Source organism: Chelonoidis abingdonii, chromosome 1 (genome assembly GCF_003597395.2).
Source record: "Chelonoidis abingdonii isolate Lonesome George chromosome 1, CheloAbing_2.0, whole genome shotgun sequence".
NCBI lineage: Eukaryota > Metazoa > Chordata > Testudines > Testudinidae > Chelonoidis > Chelonoidis abingdonii.
This window is the reverse complement of record NC_133769.1, coordinates 318,924,375-318,949,927: the sequence shown is the minus strand read 5'-3', so window position 1 is coordinate 318,949,927 and position 25,553 is coordinate 318,924,375. Positions and strand designations below refer to the sequence as shown.

At 43.7% G+C, this 25,553-nt stretch overlaps 1 protein-coding gene across 1 annotated transcript in view; it reads left to right on the top strand.

Moving 5' to 3' along the window:
• Positions 1 to 25,553, top strand: part of LOC116833558 (FRAS1-related extracellular matrix protein 2-like) — a 202,239-nt gene that overhangs the window by 149,203 nt on the left and 27,483 nt on the right. The window contains exons 10-16 of the mRNA XM_075061617.1: positions 1,085 to 1,249; positions 1,347 to 1,529; positions 9,517 to 9,647; positions 12,131 to 12,289; positions 15,132 to 15,435; positions 18,171 to 18,302; positions 24,584 to 24,915. Coding sequence (XP_074917718.1) covers positions 1,085 to 1,249; positions 1,347 to 1,529; positions 9,517 to 9,647; positions 12,131 to 12,289; positions 15,132 to 15,435; positions 18,171 to 18,302; positions 24,584 to 24,915 — 1,406 coding nt within the window. The remainder of the gene's footprint in view (positions 1 to 1,084; positions 1,250 to 1,346; positions 1,530 to 9,516; positions 9,648 to 12,130; positions 12,290 to 15,131; positions 15,436 to 18,170; positions 18,303 to 24,583; positions 24,916 to 25,553) is intronic.

Below are 25,553 nucleotides of genomic sequence, written 5' to 3'. Positions count from 1 at the left end.
TCTCCTGCTAATAATAGCCCACCTTAACTGATTACTCTCTTTATAGTTAGTATGGTACATTTTTTCATATTCTCTGTGTATATACATATCTTCCTACTGTATTTTCCCCTGCATCCATCCAGTGAAGTTCGTTTTAGCCCACAAAAGCTTATGCTCAAATAAATTTGTTAGTGCCACAAGTACTCCTCGTTCTTTTTGCTGATACAGACTAACACAGCTACCACTCTGAAACCTAGATATTTGCCTAGTTTTACAACAGGCTACAGAAAAAGCACTAGCGAAGTCAGAACAAACTAAAATTTCATACAGACAATGACTTGTTTATACTACTCTATATACTATACACTGAAATGTAAGTACAATATTTATATTCCAATTGATTTATTTTATAATTGTATGGTAAAAGTGAGAAAGTCAGCAGTTTTTCAGTAATAGTTTGCTGTGACATTTCTGTATTTTTATGTCTGTTTTTGTAAGCAAGTAGTTTTTAAGTGAGGTGAAACTTAGGTTATGCAAGACAGATCAGACTCCTGAAAGGGGTACAATAGTCTGGAAAGGTTGAGAGCCACTGTTCTAAATAGGCTTAAGTCAGACAGAACCAAAAGTTCAGAGTCATCACTAATTTTAGGCCCATTGTTTTCTGGTTGTTCAACTTGAGACACGTAGCTATTGATCTTCCAAGGCATCCACTTCTCTCATTGGAATCAGTGGGAGCTGAGAGCGATATGAAAATCAGTTGAACTGCCATAAATTCAAGTACCAAAATTAGAGACTATTCTTTAAAATTTGGTCTTGAACCTTCCTGTTTCTCATTTCCCACCTCTGAAAATGAGGATAATACTCTCCTATCTCTCAAAGGTGTTGTGAGATATTAACTGTACAGCTATGTAAATACCTAGTCTTACTATTGTAGTAAATAAAAATGTTGTTGCTGATGCTATAGCTAGTACTTTCATTAGTTATTTACTTATATAGGGCCAGTACAGGTGCTTTGGCCGTAGAACTGACCTGTGGGTCCTACAGCTTGAGAGAAATGCCTGTAGTACATCTAGAAACAATTTTAAGTTCTGCATGATGATTCCAGGTGAGACTGAGAAACCTTGCACCCTCATGCTTGTGGACGACTCTCTCCACGAAGAAGAGGAAGAACTGCGTCTGGTTCTTGGCACTCCAAGAAGTGATTCCTCCTACGGTGCTTCTGTTGGTGAACAAAATGAAACCCTGATAAGGATCAGAGATCATGCAGACAGTGAGGAGTTATTTTTGACCGTACAAATATCATTTTGACTTTGGTATTTAAAAGCTCTTTTGTGCACACTATTAAACTCTGTTTTCTGTTATTACAGAGGCCATTATTAAGTTTGGTGAGACCAAATTTAGTGTCAGTGAACCAAAAGATGTAGGACAGCTGATGGTTGTAAAAATTCCAGTGCTTCGTCTGGGAGACACTTCAAAGGTTTCCATTGTAAGGGTTCACACAAAGGATGGCTCTGCCACCTCTGGAGAAGACTATCACCCTGTGTCAGAAGGTATGACGAGACTCTCCGGCTGTCATTCAGATCAATATCACATCCCATTGATTATTTCAGCCCCAATTGTACAGTATTTAAAGGGGGAAAAAATCACTGTGAACTTTTAAGCTTTTAATACTTTTTAGCTGCTTTCATTAGTGCCTTTTGCCTTTGGGATTAATAAGGCCACAGGAATGGAATTTCATATTTTCTATATTTAGCTTCCAATAATTTGAAGTTATAGTGTATTCTCAATAATTCGGAGAGTAGTCCAGCATATGAATGTTTTTAAAAGAAAGCATTACTGTTTCTGAAGTAAGTATTCAGCAATGCAAAATGCTTTCGCATAAACCAGTGTTTCTCAAACTGGGGTCGCCGCTTGTGTAGAGAAAGCCCTTGGCGGGGTGTGCCAGTTTGTTTACCTGCCCCGTCTGCAGGTCTGGCTGATCACGGCTCCCACTGGCCGTGATTCACCACTGCAAGCCAATGGGAGCTGCTGGAAGCGGCGGCCAGTAAGTCCCTCAGAGAATGTGCACCTCCTCAGAATTTCTGTTTACTTCCATGGCTATAGTCCCCACAGGGCCGCAGACATCATGGAAACTTATCTGAAATAAACCTCCAGGCTAATAGAAGGGAAATATGAATCCTTTGTGTTAACTGTTAACATCAAAAGACTTCAATTTTTTAATCAAATTTGTTTATTAATGTGTATAGAGATAAACAGATTAATCTCCTTTAGCATTCTGCTTTGAAGGCTTGGGATGGTTTCCTGCAGCCATTTTTCATCTCAGACAAAATTCTACTTTGGGATCATGTAGCCATTCTGAAGGTGCCACAGCCATAATGAAACAAATTAATCCCTGATATAACTCTGTTATAGGGAAGTCAGTGAGTTTACACCAGTGATGAATTAGGCTCATGATGGCAAGTTTCAAGCAGGTGTTAGATTTCATTGTGAAGGTGCTGAGGGCTGTGAGCATTCCAATTGCTTCTGGAAAACTATTCCATAGTCATTTTGTGGGGGCACAGCTGCTTTCCTCGCTTATTACTAATGAATAATGGCTCTCACCTGTGGAATTCAGCAGCGATCCAGTGTTGTTGTTGGGGGCTCTGGGACTAGGCTTTGCCTTTTAGCTCAGTCCACTGGATTTTGTGCCTCCAGCAGTGGAAGAAGATGGGGGTTCAGTTTCTTCAGACCATTTTGTTTTATAACTTTAATTCTTATTTGTTTTCATGCAGTAGTGACTTCATTTCAGCTTCATGCACCTCTCCCCTATCTCCTGAGGTGGAGAATCAATGGACTACTGAGGTTCTAATCCTCTGTTTTCTCCAGTACAACACCTCTCAAGTGGGCTGTCTGCTTCCCTGCAGAGAAGCCCTGCAAGCATTGAGCCAAGTCCAAGGGGCAGCTTTCTGGGAGATTCAGAGAGCAAACGGTGCCCTGCTTCCTCCTCAAGCCATCAGACCTTACTGTGATGGGATATGGTCTTGAGAGAGTGAGCTATGCCCTGATGCCACAAGCCATCAACCTTCACATTGCCAGGGCACAAGCTGGAGAGAGTGAGGTATGCCTGGCTACCACAAGCTATTGGCCTTCACACGACCAGGAGGTTGGCTTTGAGTCATGCAGGCATGTAAGGCCTCAACCCCCTCCTGAAGCCATGATTCCAAAATGAGAAGCTCAGCCAGGAGCGTGAGGATTTCTGCAGAGAGGGGAACGCCCTCACAGCCATCTGAGGGGAAAGTCTTGCAAACTTCAGAGAGTTTGAGTTTGAAAAAGGCAAAATCAAGTGCCCCCTTTGTAAAGGAGCAACCTGAATTGTTCACTTCCACAACTCTATGTGTGATGTATCTGAACAAAAACAGAGACATGGCTACATGGGTTCAGATCAGTGGGTCCATTGAGTCCATTGTTGTGTCTGTGACAGTACCAGTACCAGTTACTTCAAAAGAAAGTTGAAGAAACTATGTAGAGAGCAGTCATGGTCCTCACAGGGGAAGTCTCCTCCTACCTCCCATTAGAGGCTGGCTTATTACTGAAGCAGGAATATCTATACCCTTCCAAAATTAGGGAGTAACCTGAGGTCACAACTTCTCCTCAGCAGTGGAAACAATGTCCTGGGAAGGGGAATAGAGAGCTGAAATCCTTCTCCTACTCCTCCAGTGATGCAGAAGGCACTTCAGACTTAATAGACAACCATGGAACCTCCATTGCACCTGCAGAAAACACCAGACCACTTAAAGCAGAGACTCCTTCATCCAGACATGATGACCTACAGTAATAGGCAGTTAACGGAAGAGAATTGTGGTTTGACAGACCTATTCAGTTGGCCTCATCAGTACTTTTTGGTATGCGGGCAGTACTCAACCCAGAAATTTCAGTTGCTGATCTGGTCAAATTTACATTTCTGGTGCAAGGGGAAACTGAATACTCTTTGCAAACAAACTGCCTCTTGTCTGTATAGTGACAATGTACTGGGGCCTCCCAGTGCTACCAGAATATAGCTAGTAATAGCAACCACCACAGTTCTCGTGATCTCAGCTACTCTAGAGTTGCTACTCTAGGATGGCTGATTGGAATCCTACAACTAAACACCACAGAAAAGGGCATAGCAGTCCTAGTGGTAGTTTTTAGGCAGAGAGATCTCTCTCCTCATCTCAGGATCATCAGGTGTCAAAATTACTTAGAGTGACAGATTAAACCTGTGGCTGGCCTTTCTAGTTACCTCCAGCATGGCAGTGGGGAGCACCAGCCACTAGCTGCATGGAGGCAGGGCTGTCCTTAGGCATAGGCAAAGTAGGCAAATGCGTAGGGCCTCACTTTGCCTGGGGGCACCACTCTGCAGGAAGCCCAGACAGACGGGAAGCAGTGGAGCATGTAGGAGCAGGGCTGCTGGGTCCTAGAGAGAGCAGAATGCTGCACAGTCTGAGGTGGGAATGGGACTTGGCTGGGGTCTCTGGGGAAGGGAAGGGCTAAGGGCTGGGGAAGGAAAGCTCACCTGTGAGTGTGACTCTTTCCCCCCTGGCTGAGGTGAGGTGAGTGGCAGGCTCTGTGGCTCTGAAACCAGTATCCTTTGTTGTCCCCCAGAACATCCATTCTTCTCCCCCCTGCCCATGGAGCACCCCCTCCTTTCTCCCTCCTCCCCAGGAGCATCCCTCTCTCTCTCCTCCTCCCTCCATCAGGGCTGGGGGTGGGTGATGGTGCCTGGGGGATAGGTGGGGGGAGGGCAGGCTGTCTGCCTGCTGAGGAATGAAAGTGAAAGTAACTCAATTCCTCGGCAGCGAGCCAGGATTGGAATGTCACACAGGGCTTGGCTGGGATTAGGCCAGATGTGTGAAAAATCAGGATAGGGGATTGGGTACAGTGATCAGATATTCCTATTTTTATAGGGACAGTCCCAATTTGGGGTCTTTTTCTTATATCTAGGCCTCCTTTACCCCCCTCCCCATCCCTGTCCTAATTTTTCACACTTTCTGTCTGGGTCACTCTAGGTGTGGGGTAATTGGTGCCTATGTAAGACAAAGCCCCAAATATCGGACTGGCCCTACAAAAATCAGGACATCTGGATCTGGCCACCCTAGCTGGGGAATGCCTCTCCCCCGGCTGGGCAGCTGCAGCGATCCATTCTCATCCGGGGGGGCTGCACAGGGCAGGATGAGCTGCTGTGCTCCATGGGTGACCCTTGTCCCTGAGATCAGATGCTGTGCTAACTTCACCATGGTCCATAAGGCTGGTGGTGGTGCCATTGGCGTGTGATTGGACCTAAGGATTTGCTGCTGCTGTTGCCACTCTGCACCCCAAGAGGTGGATTTTGGGGTCCTGGCAGTTTTCCACCTACTTCCCTCCTCTCTACTGCAGCTGTTGACCAGCAGGCCTGGGGGGGTGAGCCAAGCATGAAAGCAGTACTGTGTTGCCATTTAGATTGTCATTTAACAACTTTGTTTGCCAAAAATTCTTGCTAACAATCCTGAATCCAATTTCAATATTTTTTTAAAAAAAAATCAATATCTTAGCCAAAAACCAGAAAATTAAGTTGTTGACAATTATTAGTGACAGGTTTGGTTGGGGCAGGGAGTGGGCCAGTTTTCATCAGAGAAACAAAAAATGTTGACTGACTTTCCTATAGCCTGTTACTCCTAAATAGAGCCCTCCAACAAACTGTAATATGCTCATCTCCTTACTAGTGTATAAAGCAGGGGTCAGCAACCTACGGCACATGTGCCAAAGGTGGCAGGTGAGCTGATTTTGATGGTATGCAGCAGCAGCTGAGCGGCTCAGCCCATTCACTTGCTCTGGGGTTCCGGGCTGCTGCCTATTGCCAGCTGGGATACCAGCCGCCATCGCCCCACTCAGCACCTGCTGCTGGCCTGGGGACCCCCCAAGGAACCCCAGGCTGGCAGTGGGCTGAGCAGGCTGGTGGCGGCAAGACCCAGATACTAACAATAGCTGTCATCAATCTGAGGTTCCAGTTTACTCAGCATTGGTAGTGCTATTTCGGCAGAAGCCGAGATCTAAATTCAGCTAAATAGGTGAAGCACAGTCAGCTCTAATGACAAAGTGCAAGATCTGTCATAATCTGGTGGTAGCCCCAACTTGTTTTCAAGTGTCTGGCAGCGTCACTGATGCAGCTTGATTCAACACTTACCACACAAGACTTTTTAGCGGAAGCATCAGCCGAACATGGATTCAAAGAAGCACAGGTTACAGCAAGAGAGCTTGCAGAGGCTCTGTGATGACGCCAAAATTTCCACGTGCAATCCTGCAGATTTCAAGGAAAAAACGACAAATCCATGAGGAGCAGATGAGCCCATAGACGATCCCGGAAATTTGAGGTTGAATTTTTAAGTGGAATGGGAAAAGCAGTATCTATCCTCCTGGCCAGGTAACGCAGGCAAGTACACCAGAGGCATTCTTGTTTTTGGTTCATGACATAACTAAATTCAACGAAATAGGAAAACAAGAGCACTAATGACAAGTGCGACCCTGACCTAGAGAGAGTCCTCCTGAAGCATGGTGATAGTTTTTGATTTAAATGGACTTGAACTGTATGAAGAATTGAGTACACTGTCATCAATGTTGCCACATGCAAAATCGGTGATGGACATTGTACAGTTTATTCATACCAGCAAACTTGTTGACATGTATCCTAATGTGTACATTGCCACTCGTATTCTACTGACAATTCCTGTAACAGTAGCATCAGGAGAACGGAGTTTCTCAAAACTAAAGCTCATTAAAAACTATCTCCACTCTACAATGAGTCAGGAACGCTTAACTGGTCTTGCTATTCTTGCAATCGAACAAGACATCACTTTGTCTTTGTCATCGATGACATTATTACTGATTTTGCAGCCAAAAAAGCCAGAAAGATTGCTTTAATTAAAAACAAATCTTGTTTCAATACCTCTTCATATAAATTCCAATAAAATTTGAAATTAAAAAAATTATATATATTTGCATCATTCTGTCATATCAGATTTTTTCTATAGTGCTGCTTCTTTAGTGCTAGTCCATCAGCATTATAGTGTGCTTAATTAAGTTAAACTGGTTTTAATAACGTGAATGTGGCAAGTTTTCCAATACTGTAAGCTTATGTTTGTGTTGCTAAGAGCAGATCAGGCACAGGGGCACCAGTTTAATAATCTCGCCTAGGGCACCATAAATCCTAAGGCCGGCCCTGCATGGAGGTGAGAGATCACTGTGCAGCCCTCCATCCCCTCAGGACAGAGACACGGCAGTGAGGCTGCACCCAACCCTGACTCAATGTAAGGGCCAGGTTTTCCCCAGAAACACTAGGGCCCTGTCACTGTGCATTCGGCACACCAAGTGAGCAGGCAGGCTCAGCCCAGCAGGATCCAAGTATAAAGGGTCTCAGTGTGGGGGGATCCAGGTGTGGGGTGAGAGGGTGCAGGTCATCTGTGTGGGGCAGTCTGGGTGCAGGCGGCTCAGTGGGGGATCTGGATGCACTTCTCTTCCCCATCCCATCTCCCTTCCCCATCGCCCCCTTCCCCATCCCCTTCCTTTATCACTGCCTCTTTTTCTCAGCGCCACCTTACCCCCTTGCCCTGTCCCACCATGGGCACTCACTGTTGTACAGAAAACAGGATGACTCCCAGAACACAGAAGGGAAGCATAACAGGCACTAGAACCCAGGAGGCTGAATCCAACTGCAAAGTCAGCAGAGCCAAGCGGCACCCTCTTTCAGCTGGGCAGCTCTGCGTTTGCAGAAATGTGGAGGGACAGTGGCAGATGACCCTGTGTGCCCCCCCAACACCTCACTTCTGTTTGGGGGGGCAGTGCCCCCCCACACTGCATCCATGCACATCCCCAGGCCCCCACTTCAAGTAGCTTCCTTTTGCTGCCCCATTACTTTCTGCAGGGAAGCAAAGAAATCTGTGGAGGGACACACAGTGGTTCAGAATTCCCCCAGGAGTAGCTGTTGCAACAAGGAATAGCTTATTCTTTTAGCTCCAGAAAACTTTTTGGTTTAGGTAAATTCTTTCTACAATTCCTGAAAATTAGTTCTCCTGTCATTTTGTTTCAGCCCATAATACTCCTGTGGAAGGTGGTGGCATAAATGGATTTCTAAACGGATATTTCAAGCATATGGAGTACACATGCCACTCACTTGTACCCTGTTCATCTCATTCTGTCCAAAATGCCAAGGTCTTAGGGCCTAAAAGTTGCTGTAGGCAAGATGTTAAAACACTGCACAAGTTGCTATATTAAGCAACTGAGAAATTACTTGTTGAGACAGAGTCAAGGTTCTCTCTGCAAGCTCCCTAGGATCATTGTGGGGAAAAGGATATGAGCCTCATCTGAGGAAGATTTACAAAGTAGGTTTCCATTCCTCTGCAGAGATGTCTATTGGCAGGAAGCTGTTGCTAGGTTGGTTCCAAATAGTTCTGTAATATACAAAGTCCGTACTCTATATTATGGGATGAGACTTCTTTTTGCATCTATTATCCTACTCTAATAACAGTTTAAAAACTCTATTTATCCTTTGCTTTTTTCTTTCTGTGTTTCACTGCTTGCCATTTCCCCTGAAAAGAGGAGTGAGGAGAGAAGCTGTGCTGCAGAATGAGAAATTTCTTAGCTGAAAATTCCCTTTCTGCTAGCAGTTTCTCTCCTCATTCCACCTACCCTGGTAGTCTGGGAAATGATCAAATGCTAATAATCAAGTGTTGGAATAGTTTTGTCACTTTGGAAGAACTCTTCTGGTGACCTGAACTGAAGAGCAGGATTTGGTCCTGGAGCTTCCAGCAAGAAAACTGGACCCCCTCAGATTTCCTCAGGTGGGAGGCAGTTATCCAGTGATAAATGAGGAAAGAAGCTTCTAACAGAAAGAAAACTGTCAAATAAGAAATGTCCCATTCCAGTTGCTGAGTGGGATGTGTTTCTTGCACATAAGAGTTTCAGTCATCTGTCCTCTGATCCACAGGAATTTGTATTATCAGCTGACACTGACCCCATAAGCCTTACCCTGCGCTTGCTTCCGTCTCTGTGCTGTAAACCAACAGAGTGGTTTGACTTCTGAGGGAAACATGCTACCACAGAAGACGCAGGGACAGAACACTGTGCCTCTGCCACAAATCCCCAGCCCTTTGCAAGTGTTCTATGGTCCAGAGGATTTCCTCATGGATTTCACATCTGTGGATTTAGAGAGTCCAGCCCATTAAGTGGGAGGGACAAACCTTGCATCCTTGACTGGATTATCCCAGGGAAACTCCACAAGCCAAAACTCAGTATTTTCTTGGTCCTTACGCAGTATGTTTACTCCCACAGGAAATGAGATGGCCCAGTTAGAACATAATTAATTAATTTTTTTTTTTTTGTGTTTGGATAATGTAAACTAGTTTATTCAAGTCACATGAACATATGTAATTTGCAAGACAAATGTTAACTTTTGTAGCTCTCTGTGTCATGCCAGAATAGAATAGATCAGCAACCTGATGATTGTGAACAGCAGATTTATTTTTTAAAATGTCTTATTGTGTTTTTTAGAAATTGAGTTTAAGGAGGGTGAAACACAGCACATTGTGGAGATTGAGGTTCTTTTTGATGGCATTAGGGAAATGAGAGAGGCCTTCACTGTTCACCTGAAGCCTGATGAAAACATGGTGGCAGAGATACAGGTAACACAAACTATTCAACAGCACAATCTGGCAGACAGACAGACCTTTTATAGCTATTATTCTAGGAGCCTTGTTCTTCAGCTGGGTTGTAATGAAGAGCCTAAAATTTCCATCCAAAATAACTCACCTCGGTGGCTGAAGAGCCCAAAGAACATATATGAAATAACTATCTGTAATATCTCCCTGCAAATTAATACGCTTTATCAGGATAGTTCTCAGTAACTGCTGCCATCATCTTGGAAACACTGATTGAGAGGATCTTTCTGACACCTGTGCTGGAAGCTGTGGAAGTACCCTGGGCAGACTGCCTACACATGTATTAAATGTAACTTCTGCTATAATAGTTCTGTTATCACTATACTTGTTGCTTGAATTGAAATAGTAGCACAGTCTTATCTATTAATACAGTCTGTCTGATTTAATGCTCATACTTTCCTTCTCTGATTCTCCATATTCATGATTTAGAAGTGCAACATCCTTAATACTGTTTAATCTCTTAATCAGTTGTCACATTGTGGGGTTTAACCCAGACCAGTGAGAGGTTGTGTCACTGCCTGTCCTCTAGCCCTGATTGTCTTAAAGTGCTCTGCTGCTGTAGCTCCCTGTCTGGATGCTATCAGTCAGTGCACACAGGCGTGCACTGAGTATCTGTGTTTAGAACCACCCTGTTTCAGCAACTCAGGTGCCAACAGCATGTTTGTTACAATAAAGTCACATTCCAGTCTCTGTCAGTCTTGATTGCCACTAGCCAAGTGACCCCAACAAACCCCCAGCCCTGAATTTTCCCCAAACTGTCTGCCCTGAAATGTCCAGCTCTCTCCTGGAATGTTCAGAGGAGTAATAAGGTCTGTTGCTCCTTTAAAGAGACAGCCTGTTGTTTTAACTGTAGTTAATAATCCTTTCAGGTCAAACACAGCACTGGATATAAAAAGTGTCTCAAGAATGAAAGTACAACAAGTTTATTTAATCAGAAAGAGAGAGGTTTTAAGTGAGTTCAAGTATAAGGGATAAAGTTGGAAATGGTTTCTAGTGACCAAGACTTTCTTGAACTAGTTTTGTTTAGATTCTTACCACACGTCCTTCCAGCAAGATGACTGACCACCTCCTTGGTCATCTCTGACAAAGTCAAGACAGCTTGGTTCCTTTGTCTTCTCAGGGAAAAGATTTTTGCTGAAGTAGGTTTCTCACCTATATTCAGTTCCCAAAGACTTCAACCCTCTGGGTTGTAAAGACCCATCTTTCTCATCTTATAAGAGATCTGGCCCCTTGTGTCTGTCCAGTGATGGATGCCAAGATTGCTTCTTCTGTCTCCCTTTATCTTCCCAAACTCACTGCTTTGTCCCCAAACTCAAGATGACCTCATGAACCATTCTTCATTCTTTTGTGAGCCTTCTGTAAATGTGGGCTTCCATTGTTTTTGGTCACTTCTTGCTTAATTTAATTGGAGACAGGTAAATAGCTGCCTTCCCTTCTATCTGGGAGAAAACCTGTTTCTCCCTTTGTTAGGTCGTAGACTTTAAGTGTAATATCAATTAGTATTCATAATTGCTCAGATAGTGTTAATACATACATTTCAGGTGATATTAATTGCCAATGTTGTGTTAATGTTCATAAAAGATCTTACTTGATACACTTTTATAGTACAATAATATTGTATACAGTCACTTGATTCAATTACTTATCATTTGAGGTTTAGCTCTTCGCAAGAGGCTGGCTCCCCCACTCACTAGATTGATGGCTTTGTTTACCATTTATGTAAATATGCCTCCATTGTCTTTGCCTGATGACCAGCAAATCCACAGGGCAGACTGTGCTTGTGCATTGCTTGCCAAACACATTTTAAGAACATAATTCTAATATTTATCCATATCCCTTTGTACACACACAGAGCACAGTTATTAGTTTTGAAATGATATGTTACATCCCACTATTTGGATATATATCATGACGACAGAGTGTTAGGTATATGGAGTATGCCTGGCCTGACAAGAGCTGCTGACACAGAGTAGAGAATCCCTAATGGCCCTCTGTGTCACACCTGCATAACATTGTAAATAAGAATTATCGCCTGGCTCTCTATCATCAGGCAGCAAAGATACAGCTGTTGTTAGCAGTTATGGACACCACAGATCCAGACATGTGAAGCTGCAGCATTCAATAGAGAGAAGTTATGCCATTATGCCTGTGTGGCTCAAAGACACAGTGAGAAAGGAAGTGGAAGACCTCATGCCTTCATCCTTCTGAGAAATACAAATATTTTGTTGCCATTCTGTTTCTCACTCTGCGCTGTATTTTCCAGTGCTTCTAGTCCAGCTTTAAATAACTCAACCCAGGGTGCTTCTGTCTTTTCTCTTGGGACACTGTTCTGCAGGCTAACAAATGCTGCTGCTGCTAGAAAATATTTCCTGATCAACCTTCAGATTGAGTTACCTTGTTTTTGTAAATTTGCACTAAAAATTGTGTTTCTGTATATTAATTGCCAGACAGCCAAGGCCATTGTGTACATTGAAGAAATGAACAGCATGGCGGATGTCACCTTTCCTTCAGTCCCTCAGATTGCTTCTCTTTTAATATATGATGATACTTCTAGAGCCAAAGACAAAACCAGTCCAGTTGCTGGCTACCCTGTTGTCTGTATCACTGTGAGTATCAAGATGAGAAGTGGGAACAAAGCTAGTAGGTGGGTGATTTTAAAGAGACAATGGAAATGTATACTGCCTAAGGGAAGTGGTGAAGGGCTATTATAAGATAAAACACCTTTTCCAAATACTTTTGCCACTGATGGTAGATAATAAATGTCTCCAGAAAGCATTTTTATTAAGGTATATATGTTGCGTCATGAAAAGTTGTTCACTGTCAATACCGTTTGTGATACTATACTTTCTTCATACAAGATGGTTGGATAAATAATATGAAAACTTATGATCTTTGAAAAATGAAACAAATGTGAAATACTGGAATTTAGATATTAAAAATAGAAACTACATTTAAATACTATTTTGAATCTGACTTTAAAAGAGTTTCCTCCACCATTAGCTGAATGCAAGCAAGAGTTTGCTACCATACTTATAAGTTTTTTTAAAAAGTTATACTTCCAAAAGTCAGGAAATTGCCAAAATTAATGTTTCACATAGAAACTTGAGTTTTGTGTGCATATATTAAAATTCAAGGCTGGATTCTCAGCTCATGATCCAGCCCTTTTCTACCACAAAATCTGCCTTAACAGGGCAGCTGGGGATTCTCCTTTAATAGGACATGGCATAGAGCCAGTGTAGCCAAATCTACATCACTCCTCAGACACCTCTCCAGTAGAGGGAGCGGTAGGGGGACAGGAAGGAATGTGGACAGAGAAAGTATTGCACTTAGGCAATCCCTGCTGTTGTAAGTTACAAGCAAGTATAAGTTGTTGTATAGAAGCTGCTCTAACTTGGGTGGAGGCTAAATCAACTTTTAGGGGGAAGAACAGGGACAGAAAGCCATCTTTCACCCACCTACCCCTGTTTCCTGTGCCAACCATAGCTTGGCCAGACTCAAAGGCCTTGTCCAATGACTTTAATTATGTGACTACACACTGTTTTTTTCTCAGGGCCCTTGTCTCATTCAGTCTCTGATCCTACACCATTAAAATCAATTTATTGCACTGTCTAGTCTGTGTGGTGAATTAGGTCAAGGTCCTCCGTAATCCTTGGTGCACTGAGTCTGAATTTTTGTAAACCGAATGTGGACATTAAAATTTATATACATTGAGCCAGGATTCTATCCATCTGCACTTCCCTTTTGAGTCTTACAGTTTTTCAGTGTGCACCTTCACAGGTTATGCATTGCACAAGACAAGGTTTTCCTAAATCACAGTAAAAACTTTCATGCAACTTTGTTACACATCTGTGCACAATGCCATTGGAATACTGGGAGACTTGAATCAAAGGGCCAAATCAGACTTAGCATATGGGGTGCAACTCCACTGAATGCACTGATTGCATAACCCAAGTCAAAATTTGACCTGTATGCGGTATTTAAGATCAAAACTGGAATCTTATAAGCACAATTATAACTTTATAAAGATAAAGCAGAATAAGTTGCTAAAAGTGTATTCTGAAAATATTTTTTTTTCAAATTTGCCCTACACCGAAATTCTTCTTTGTCTTGTTTCCTGACTGTTGAGTGATTAAAGCACAGGTTAGCTCTCCATCCATAACTTGCACTTTTGGTATAAGGTTTATTTGGTGCCTTTGTTCCACAGTGTACTCCTGAGGGTGTTCTTTGCCAAAAAATTAAAACTTCGTTGCCAAAACATTAAAAATTCTGTGCACAATATTTTAAAATTCTGCAAAAACCTGCTAATTTTATTTGTCAAATAAATGTGGAGGCTCCAGCATGGCACTGGGGAACACAGGCCACCAACTCCCCAAGGTGGGACATCACTGTGCAGCTCCCCCTCTCCCCCAGGACATGGACTCAGCGGTGAGGCTGCACCCAACCCTGACACAGTGCAAGAACCTGGCCTGCCCCAGAAACACTCCAGAACCCTGCCCCTCCGTGCCAGGTGCACCGGGGTGAGCAGACAGGCTCAGCCCAGCAGTATCTTAGTGTGGGGGGATCCAGGTGTGGGTTGACAGGGTTCTGTGTGGGAGAATCTGAGTATGGGTGTCTCAGTGGGGGATGTGGAGGTGGGGGGATCTGGATGCACAGGGGCTTGTTGGGGGGTTCTGGGTGCAGTGGTAATGGGATTCTGCAGGAGATTCCAAATGCTGGGGAGTGGGGTGTGGATCCAGGTGCAGCTGGTTGAGGCTCGGTGGGGTGGGTATCCGGGTGTGGGTGGCTTGTTGGGGTAGTCCAGGTGCAAGGGGAGTGGGGTTCATCAGGGGGGTTCTGTGTGCGGAGTAGTGCTGGCAGATGAGTCTATGTACGAGGGGGCCTCGATGCACGGGGGTTGGGCGGATGGGGAAGCAGCTCTCTGTACAGGGATCCCTCGCCCTGCAGCTGAGGAGCAATGGGTGCAGGAAGCAGGGGGAGAGTTTGCAGAGCTTTCTGCAGCCTGGGGAGAAATCTGGGAGTGGGTCTGACACAGCCATGGATGCCGTGCAGGGGAAGAAGTCTCGTCCTGCCCAACCCAGCTGTGACTAGCAGCTGAGCCCAGCGCAGGTTGAAAGCCACCAGCCATGTCTTCCCAAGTCCTGCCCCCTGCCCCACAGTGATTTACCTCTCTGCTGGCTACCCAAAACATACTGCTGTGGAGGGTCACATGACCACTGTTGTAGCTTTTCTTTGCTTCCCAAACAGAGAGTCATTTTTCTGCAGGGAAGCAAAGAAATATGTGGGAGGCATGAATGCTGTGCGTGCACAGTGGCACAGAATTCCCCCAGGAGTAACAGTGGCTAAAGGCAAGGCTTATCTGAATTTCCCAATCATTTTCTCACTACTTGGATTGCTTTCTTTATTGTGAAATAAATAAGATCATTTATAACTTTCTGACTCTTTCCACAGGCTTGCAATCCTAAATTTACAGATTATGACAAGACAGGTTCAATATGCGCCAGCGAGAATATCAATAACACACTGACTCGGTACCGATGGCTGGTTAGTGCCCCTACCGGCCCTGACGGTGTGACCAGTCCCATGAGAGAGGTTGACTTTGATACATTCTTCACTTCCTCCAAGATAATCACACTGGACTCCATTTACTTTCAAGCTGGCTCTCGGATCCAGTGTGCAGCTCGTGCTGTAAATTCGGATGGGAATGAAGGCCTAGAGCTCATGAGTCCTATTGTAACAATAAGCACAGAGGAGGGTAATGTATCTGTTAACTATAGCAAAACTTGCATACCACAAAAAATGACTTTCTCTCTTACTTAATCAGCTTTCACTTACATGACATCTTTAATGTCATAATCTTGCCTGTTCCCTAGTCATTCATGGAGCCTTCAAAAATCAATAAAACCTGAACTTCTAAGGTAAAAAGCAAGCACAAAATAAACTCTTTTATTGGCAGGGCTGCAGGGGGAGATGGAGAGGGAAACAGAAAAACCTTTTAGGCCTTCTCTACACATCATAAAGAAGTTATAAAAAGTACAAACACATTTCTTCCCTTTGGTGAACACCTTTGGATGATCTTCCACATGACAAATCAGGCTTTCCTATTTTAAAAGTCAAACAAAAATTTTGGGTCATCCCAGAAATCAAAGATTTTTTTTTATGTTTAATGTGATAGTTGTCAATCAATCAAGACAGGATTCCAAAGCATTGCACTGTACAAATCCTGTGTGAGACTGACAATTCTTTGTCACCCCTGCTCTCTTTGCTGCTTCAGTAACTTCTTTTATTTTGTGTAATATATCATTTATAACAGACAAGATATTAAATAGTTCCTTCTGTGCTTGAATTTGTCACTTTAATTCCAAGTGGTTGGCTCTTTAAATATTCTTGACATACTATTCTAGTTTCTACTGAGTGAGGGATCTGGTGGCTTGAATCAACAGAATTTCTACTTAGTCACTTTTTATTTTGTTTTGTGACCTCAGTTCACCTTCCCTGTGCTAGCAAAGACCCTGCATCCCAGAGGGGATTCAGCCTGAGTGTCTAGTGACATTCACTCCCTAACAGGCTCTGCCTACTTTTCTGGGGGCTGTGCGGGCCAGTTCCAGGTTCTGGGGCTGAGTTTTGAATGTAGACACCTAGAGACTGGCCATAAAATATGCAATGCATTTTTTGGTGATTTTTCAAGACCCATCCACCCTCTTCTAACACTTTGTAACACTCAACAAATATGCAGAATTAAGGACCCACTCATCCTCTACAGTGTTTTGTAATTTATGAACAGACCCCTCAGAGTGCTGGAAACTTCTCTCAGGGTGAAGTTTTCACAACTGATAGGCCTGAACTGTTAGGGTATGTCTGTAAACTAAGCCTGGGTCTGTGGTACCCTGGCTTGTGGACTTAGTGTTTCCAGGCCTGTGCTTGAGCATCCACGCTGCATTGTAAATCTAGATTTACAATTGCTAGACCCAGGTCTCACAGCCTTGTTAACATATCCATACAGCACTAGGCAGACTTTGTGACTTGGGTCTGTGGCTTGACTTGCATCCACACTGCATCGTGACAAGGGTTGGATATAAGTCACAACAGGACGGAGGGCTGACTCCTAGCAGGACCCTAGGACCCCGAGTCTTGAGTGCTTGCTGGCTGGAGCCAGACTGATTTGTATGTGGATGAGAGGGGGACTTGGGCTCAAACCTAAGTCAGTGCCTGGGCTTAGTGTGCAGTGTAGACATACCCTTAGTTACTCCAGCATAATCCCAGGGTAAATCAAGGGTATGTCCACACTGCATTGTAAACTCAGGTCTGTGGGACTAGAGCTTGTGGACTCGGTGTTTCCAAGCCCATGTTTGAGTGTCCACACTGCGCTGTAAACCTGGCCTTACAATTGCTGGACCCAGATCTCACAGTCGTGGTCATGCATCCATACTGTGCTACGCAGATCTTCTGACTCAAATCTGCAGCTTAAGCTGCATCCACACTGCAAAATGACAGAGTCTGGACCCAAGTCACAGGAGGACTTGGGCTCTGACCCACCCCCTCTAGCAGGGTCCTAGGACCTGGATCTTGAGTGCTTGCTGACCCGAGTCAGACTGATTGGTATATGGAAGGAAGGGGGACCTGCACTGAAACCTGAGTGAGAGACTGGATGGGTTTAATGTGCAGTATAGACATCCCTGAAGTCAGAATTTTTAATTATCAAATGTAAATCCTTCACGGACGGAATGATGAGGAAAACTAACTGCAAATTTACAGGTAGACATTTGAGTTATAATTTTATTAATTTATAAACAGTTCAGTATGCATAAATATAATCTTAAGTAAGTCTTAAGTAAGCTTGTTTAAACTTAAGTCCTCAATAGTATGGTTGCAGAAATCATTTGAGTATAAATAGCTTATTTCTGTAGTTTTCCAATTTGCTCTGCTTTAGAGATGTAATCTAGCTGCAACATGAGGAAAACGTTTAAAAATAAAAGTAAAATCTTGTTTCAAAATAAGTGAAATTAACCATGCAATCAAACTACATTCTGAAGGAGATTTTTTTTTTTAACCTGTCCATGCATGGACCAAACTTTCAAAAAATGACCACTCAGCCCCACATTTAGCATGGTCCCATGTGCAAACAGACAGTAATTTGTGCACAATAGGTACCTGTGTGGTTTTTGTATACAGTGTCTTGCTTTGCAAGCCTGTTGATGCATACAAATATTTGCTTAGAGTATATGTGTGCAGTTTAGGCATCCAGTTTTGAAAATTTGATCCTCTTTGGTCAAATAGTTCTGATTTCCACTTAAATTCTCTGTGATAACAATTCCTGTTCAAAGTTGTGGTTAATGCTGGCCTTTCCTAACAGGCTGCTTGTCATTCCAGAAAATGTGTCTAGTTTTTAAAGTATGTACAGTGAAAAAGAAACGGAAGATTAGTGCAAAGCAGAGTAAAATGTTGTTTCTTCTAGACACAAACTGAAGTTGCTTTTCCTTTTTTCATTAGGTCTTTGCCAGCCCCGGGTAGCAGGTGTGGTTGGGGCAGAACCATTCTCTGCCAAGCTGCGCTACACTGGCCCAGAAGATCCAGACTATGCTAATCTCATCAAACTGACCATCACAATGCCTCATATTGATGGTATGTAAAAATTTAATCTATAGGTCAGAGTGCACATCATCTTCATTTTATTTTAGCAAATGTCTTAAGTAGTCAAAAGCACTGTGTAATCTCATAGTGTTTGCAACAGTGGAGAAATGTCATGAATGTGTAATTTGAACCTGTGATAGTACAATATGTCATAGTGTTATATGTGTAAGAAGATGAGTCATCCCCGAATTAGGGCCTGATTAAACCACATGGACTGAAGAGTCACTCCTGTGCTAGGTTCTAGCCAATCCACAATCCAGAAACTGATCTGTGACTCTCAGTGCAGGTATACAAGTCTTACAGGAAGAACGGCAGCTCAGTCTGCTCAGTCGCACTCCTGAGGTTGGAACCTTTCCCTGCCTGATGATGGGAACAGACTCCACAAGCCTTAACCTGCTCTTGCTCCAGCCCTATTCCTAGTGCTGCTCCAGCCTTGCTCTCACTCCGGCATTGTTCCAACCCCACACTGGACTGCTTATTCTGGCTCTTGACTCCCTGGCTCTGACCAGTAGGCAAAACTGCCACAGCTCTGATCACTAGGCCCAACCATGCTCATCATGCTTTCTGACAGTTAGAACAGACTGACCTCCATTGGGCTCAATGACCAAGATGGATCTCCTATGCTGGCAGGTGCTCTCTACAATTTAAATGAAATCTCTAGACTCCTCTGCCACTGAGATGACAGAACTAGTTTGAGATTTCGAGAACTAAGTGGCCCAGCTACAATTGGAAAATGCCTTCCTGTGCTCACACCTCCCAGCAGTCCCGGGCCCCCCTAACATCATCAGCCATGACAGCCCAAGATCTAAGTCCAGAGATCCTGCTTCCAGAGAGATTTGACGGGAACTATCAAAAGTTTTGGGGAGTTACAATCATTGTTGCCTACAGTTCCTGTTACACCTAGCAATGCACATGAAAAAACAAACCAAGAGACGTGTCATCAGAAGTTTATTGACAGGAAGCACTGGATTAGGCATCGCCAATCCTTGGGCAGGACTTTGATAAATTCATTTGTGTCTTTTCATTCATGTTTGGTGACCCAGACCGTACCCACTTCACCGAAGTTGCCCTGCAGTCACTCAAACAAGATCCCCATTCTTTTGCAGCCTACACCACCCACTTCCATCACTGGTAACTGACATGGCTTGGAACAAAGCAGTGCAAGTTTACTTTTTCTGTCTAGGCCTGAATGATGAGATTAAAGATAAACTGGCCCAGGTAGATCCCCGCTCGGCATTGCTCCCCAACATCGAGTTGCATATCCAAATTGACAACCAACTGTTCGAGTAATGCCAGGAAAGAAGGAAGGTACATGCTTGGCCACTGCCTAGCCCGGACCTATTCCTGCCACACACACATCCCTATGCAGTTGTTAGACCCAAACCCATGCCGGTAGACATGGCATGAAGGTGCCTCTCAGATCAAAAGAAGAAATATTGTTCTCTGAATGGCCTCTGCCTGTATTGTGGGGAACAAGGCCTCTTTGTCACCAGGGTTCCCCTTAAGTCTTGTTCTGTGGCTAGTCTGAGAAAATAAGCAAGTTCAGCCTCATTAAAAGAGACACAGCCAGATGAAACAACAGGATCAGGTTCCCTGATCAGACCCCTTCTGCTACCTCCGTGTATCCTAAGCATCGTGGAGAGTGGCCAATCCCACCTTCAGATGACACTCTGACTTTGGGCCCTCTGTATACCTGAAGCAAGCTGCACCCAGCTTGTGCGGATAGACTCCAGAGGCTCTGGCAATTTCATGGGTAGCTAAAACAAATTACCTACCAGTGCAAAGGAAACTCACCCCCATCTTGGTGGAGGCAATTGATGGCAGCTTGCTGTCCTCAAGTCTAGTGGTCTATCAGACTGAACCCCTCTGAACTGTAATTCAAACCATCAGGAAACCCTGCAGTTTAACCTGATTGACTCAGCTCACTTCCCAGTCATGCCTCGTATCCCCTGACTCTCCCTCCACAATCCAGGCATTTTCTGGAGAGCACACAACATTCGGTTTGAGTCTGATTATTGTCAACATCAGTGCCTAGTCCAACCTAGTGTCAAGGACATTAGACATAATCTGGGGAAGGCCTCCATTTTTTATACACAATAGGCTCCAAGTAAAGATACCTTACCAATTCACACAGAATACATGGACTTTGAGGATGTATTCAGTAAAAGAAATAATGCTGCTCTGCACCCACATAGGCCCTACTACTGGCCCCATAGATCTCTAGCCACGGACCAAAATCCCCTTTGGGTGAGTTTACTCTGTGAACTCAGGGCCCAATGGGAGTACTTCGATGAAAATCTAGCAAAAAAATGTATCAGTCTCTTTGCATCTCCTGCTGGGGCCCCAATCTTGTTTGTCAAAAAAGAAAAAAAGGATGGCACCTTGTACCTCTGCATAGACTATCAAGCACTGAACTGTATCACCATCAAAAGTAAAATATCCCTTGCCATTGATCAGTGAACTACTGGAGAGGGTCAGCTCGCAAAAATTTTTACTAAACTTGACCTACACTGGGCAATGAATGGAAAACAGCTTTTCATACTCAGTATGGACATTTTGAGTAACTTGTCATGCCTTTTGGTCTCTGTAATGCCCCTGCCACATTCCAGCACTTGGTTTATGATATCTTCGGGGATGTTCTGGACCAGTTTATCATTCTCTACCTAGATGACGTTCTTATTTTTTTCAGAAAACCAAACCTTGCATGACCAATGTGGCTGGGTTAGTACTTGAACATCTTCAAACCAAGTCTGTATGGGAAGCCTGAGAAACGTAAGTTTGATCACACCTCTGTGGACTTCTTGGGTTATATCATCTCTCCCAACAGAGTAAGTATGGATCCCAAAAAAGTCTCTGCAGTTTTGACCTGGGTGACACCCAAAAGCATCCATGATATCCAGTACTTCCTAGGGTTCACCAGTTTCTATAGATGATTCATCCATGGATTCTCGCAAGTGGTGTTCCCATCTAAACCCTTTGTCATCAAAACAATTACACTATCAGGGCAACGATATTTCAGCAACATGGGCCCTCAAATGACCTCCGCTTTTGTGCCTTCTAGTCTACAAAATTGATACTCAAGGAACAAAATTAAGAAATCTACTATAAGGAAATACTGGCCATCAAGGCCGCATTTCAGGAGTGTCACCTCTATTTATAAAGTACAGGATTTCCAGTTCAGGTGTTCACAAATCGTAAAAACCTAGAACATCTCTGAACTGCCACAGCCCTGAACCAGCATCAGATACATAGATCCCTCTTCTTTTCTAGATTCAGCTTCACCCTGGTCTGCCAGCCCGGAACCCGAAATGAGAGAGATGATGCATTATCCCATAAGGGGGAGTACCTAGATAATTTTGCCTTGCCATTTTGTAAACATACTGGCCAACACCAATCTTTTGGCCCTTGTAAAATCCTCATGCCCAGTGATGTGCTTGTGGTGACATGGATGTCAGCCAATTCTGACCCAAACTTCTCTGTCAGAAATGAGGTACTCTCATACAAGGATTGCATTTATGTCCCTGAAGGACCACCTTGTCTAGCAATGCTCCAGCTCTGCCATGATTCCACTCTGGCAGGCCACTTCAGGTCCAAGTAGACAGCAAAGCTGATCTCTCACAACTTGGTAACCAAAACTATTCTCCTTCATCAAGTCTTACATTGCTTCCAGTGAGGTGTGCAGCTGGATGAAGACCCCCTCTCCCCCATATCAGACTTCTAGGTGCCCTGATCCTGCTTCCAACCCCACCCAACCATAAGCATCTTATCTCAATAGACATCATCACTGAGGTCCCCACTTCTCAGGGCTGCATAGCTATACTGGTCGTTGTTGACCTTCTTACCCAAATGACACACTTTGTGCCTTGTCAAAAGATCACCACTGCAGAAATGACAGCTCACTTAATTTTTGACTGCGTCTTCAGGGTCCATGGGTCACCAACAGACATTATTCCTGATCATGGGCTACAATTTTTCTCCCACTTTTGGAGAGAATTGTTCAAACTCCTGGAAGTCACCCTACACATTTCCTCTGCCAAATGGATGGACAAACAGAAAAGGTAAACCAAAATCTAGAACAATAACTTTGTTGCTTCATCAACTACCAACAAGATGACTGATTTCAGTTCTTGCCTTTTGCCAAATTTGCTTACAGTAACTCCAATCACAGATCAACCTGCCAAAGACTCTTCTGTGCCAGTTATAGCTTCCACCCCCAATTTCATCAGTCTGTACTGTGGGCCTCCCACGTCCCTGTGGCTTCTGATTTGGTTCAACACCTCCACTGTATTCAAGAGAAATTAAAATCACACTTAAACTCATGCAAGGAGGACTACAAATGAAACGCTGACCTTCATCAACAGGGCCATCCTCCTATTGCAGTCAGAGACAGAAGATGGCTCTCAGCTCAACACTTGGACTCCTCCCAGCCCTCAAGGAAACTAGACCACCATTACCTTGGCCCATTCCAGATGATTCAGCAAATTAACCCCATGGCCTTCAGACTCCAGCTACTGTGTATCATGAAGATACATCCAGTATTGCATGCTTTCTTGTTAAAGAAATATGTGAACAACTCCTTTCCTGGATGCACACAACCACCTCCACTCCCCGTCATGGTTCAGGGACAGGAAGAACACATGGTGAGGCAGATCCTGAAATCTAAGCTCCTCCGAGGATGACTGATGTGCCTCATAGATTTGGAAGGGTGTGCCCCAGCGAACGGTTCATGGGAACCAGCCAGTATCATACAAGTACCTGACCTCCTTTGTGAATTCCATCAATTGCACCCTGACAAGTGGGGTCTAAAGCACCCGGGGCAGGGGTGGGAGGGTAATGTAAGGTGATAAATCATCCCTGAAGTAGACACTGATTAAGCCACATAGATTGTTCAATCATTCCTGTTCTAGGCTTCAGCCAATCCACTAGACAGGAATTGGTCTGGTGGCTCTCAGGGCAGGTATATAAGCATCACAGGAGGAACAGCAGCTCAGTCTGGTAAATGGCACTCCAGGGCTTGGAACCCTCCCCTGCCTGATAGTGGCAACAGATTCCACAAGCCTTAGCCTGCTCCAGCCCTTTTCCTAGGCCTGCTGCAGCCTTGCTATCACTCTGGCCTCGTTCCAACCCCGAGGCGGCCTCCCGATTCCAGCTCTCACCCACCCAGCTCCAAGCACTAAACCTGACTGCCATGGCTCCATCCACTAGGCCTGACCATCCCCATCACAGTTTCTGACAAGATGTTTTCTTTTCCTCATGTTCTTTGATGTGAAAATTAAATGGTTCTAAATTATTTGCATAGTTTACACAAATTTGCCTAATCCATCCTTAATATAACTCCTTTGAAGTTTAAGAAGTTACGCCAGGGATGAATTTATCATGTTGAATATTAAGTGTTATGCGGCAGGGGGAAGAGGGAATGAAATCTCCTGGATACCTAAGCACTGCTTATTGAATGCATTTCGGAAAACAGAGATTGATTTGACCTCAGAAGTTTCTTATGTTACATGGCAACAGCCATTGGTGAACTTGTTTTTAAATTTAGCTTAAGTGTAGAGTGGTTAGAGCAGACAGCTAGAATTCTTTTCCTAGTCTTGTTGCCAGCCTTGGACAAGTTACTTACCCTAAATATACCTCAGTTTTTCCGTTTGCAAGCTGGGTATAATCATGTTTACCAATTTCACAGAGGGTTTAGGAGACTTCAATGAATGATTTTAAAGCATTTTAATGAATGGTGAGAGATACAGTAGAAACTGATTTGCTGGGATGATTAGGAAATCAGTTAATTAGCCAATAAGTAAACAAACAATTTATAAAGAAGGAAAACTGCATCACAAAATGCACTTTGTGCTTTTATCTTAACAGCCCTAACTCAGTTTTAATTATTTTATGATGAATCTTAATAATGTGCAATTAATGCATTATAATGTAATTTATTCAGAATAACATCTTATAATGAGATCTCGGATAAAATTGGGAAAGCACCTAGGTGACTTAGGAGCCAAAGTCTCATTTTTAAAAGTGACTTAGGCACCTGATTTTACCCAAGGTCTCATATTACAAAGATGTCATTATTTTCCAGCATTTTGCTACACAGATGCAAAGGACATCATTTTTGTTTACATTTTAAAGTGCATTGATTAGTGGAGTTCTCTTGTATGTTCAAAGCAGAGTCTAATATACCTGATATAATGTGTTAGGTGATTGGCAAGTTTTGGCAGAACTGAATGTTAAAATATAGTTACGGTGCCACCAGTTACTCATATGTCTTCTAGGCATGTTACCTGTTATCTCCACAAGAGAGCTGTCCAACTTTGAGCTAACCCTCAGCCCTGATGGAACTAGGGTGGGAAATCATAAATGCTCCAACCTATTGGATTACACAGAAGTGAAGACTCACCATGGTTTCTTGACTGATGCTACCAAAAATCCAGATGTGATTGGAGAGACCATTCCCTACCAACACAATGCATCGATCAGGGGCCTCAGTACTTTACGCTTCTACAGAAACCTGAACCTGGAGGCCTGTTTATGGGAGTTTGTCAGCTATTATGACATGTCTGAGCTCCTCATTGATTGTGGAGGCACCATTGGGACAGATGGACAGGTATCAAATTCTTACTTATCTATATAGTGGTCTCAAAAAAAACTAATCCAGTTCAGTAATTTCCCCTGTGATTTACATGTGCTCTAACACTAAGTGCTTAAGAACTGCATTTAGTTGAGAATGAAAGCCTTTTCTTTCATAACCATCCATAGGCCTGTCCTAAACCTGATTATTTCATAACAGTATCAATAGCCAGTTGTCGTAGTATTCCTTCCCAGATCTGAACCTTAGAGTTCAGAAAATGAGATACTAGCATGAATCCTCTAAGCTTAATTACCAGCTTAGATCTGATAGCACTGCCACCACCCAAAAATATAGTGTTTTGGGACACTCTGATCTCCCCCCCGTGTTTCCTTGTTTTATCCCAGAGGATTGGGTTTCAACTCACCAGGACTGTGTGGAGCGGGGGAGGAGGAGATGATGGATCTCTCTCTGCATTTTCCTTGAAGCTGTTTGCCTCTTTTTGAAGGAAGGGCACATGCTTCATCTGTTTGATGTTTAACGCGTTTGGATCGTAGTCTCTCAGATAGCCCAGGAGGAAAGTCTGGAGGGGGAAAGGAGGGGTAGATAGTTTCTTTCTCCCTGTGTTTTAAGAACCCAGGGAAGTTTGGTTCTTGGGGTCCCCAGGGAAGGTTGGA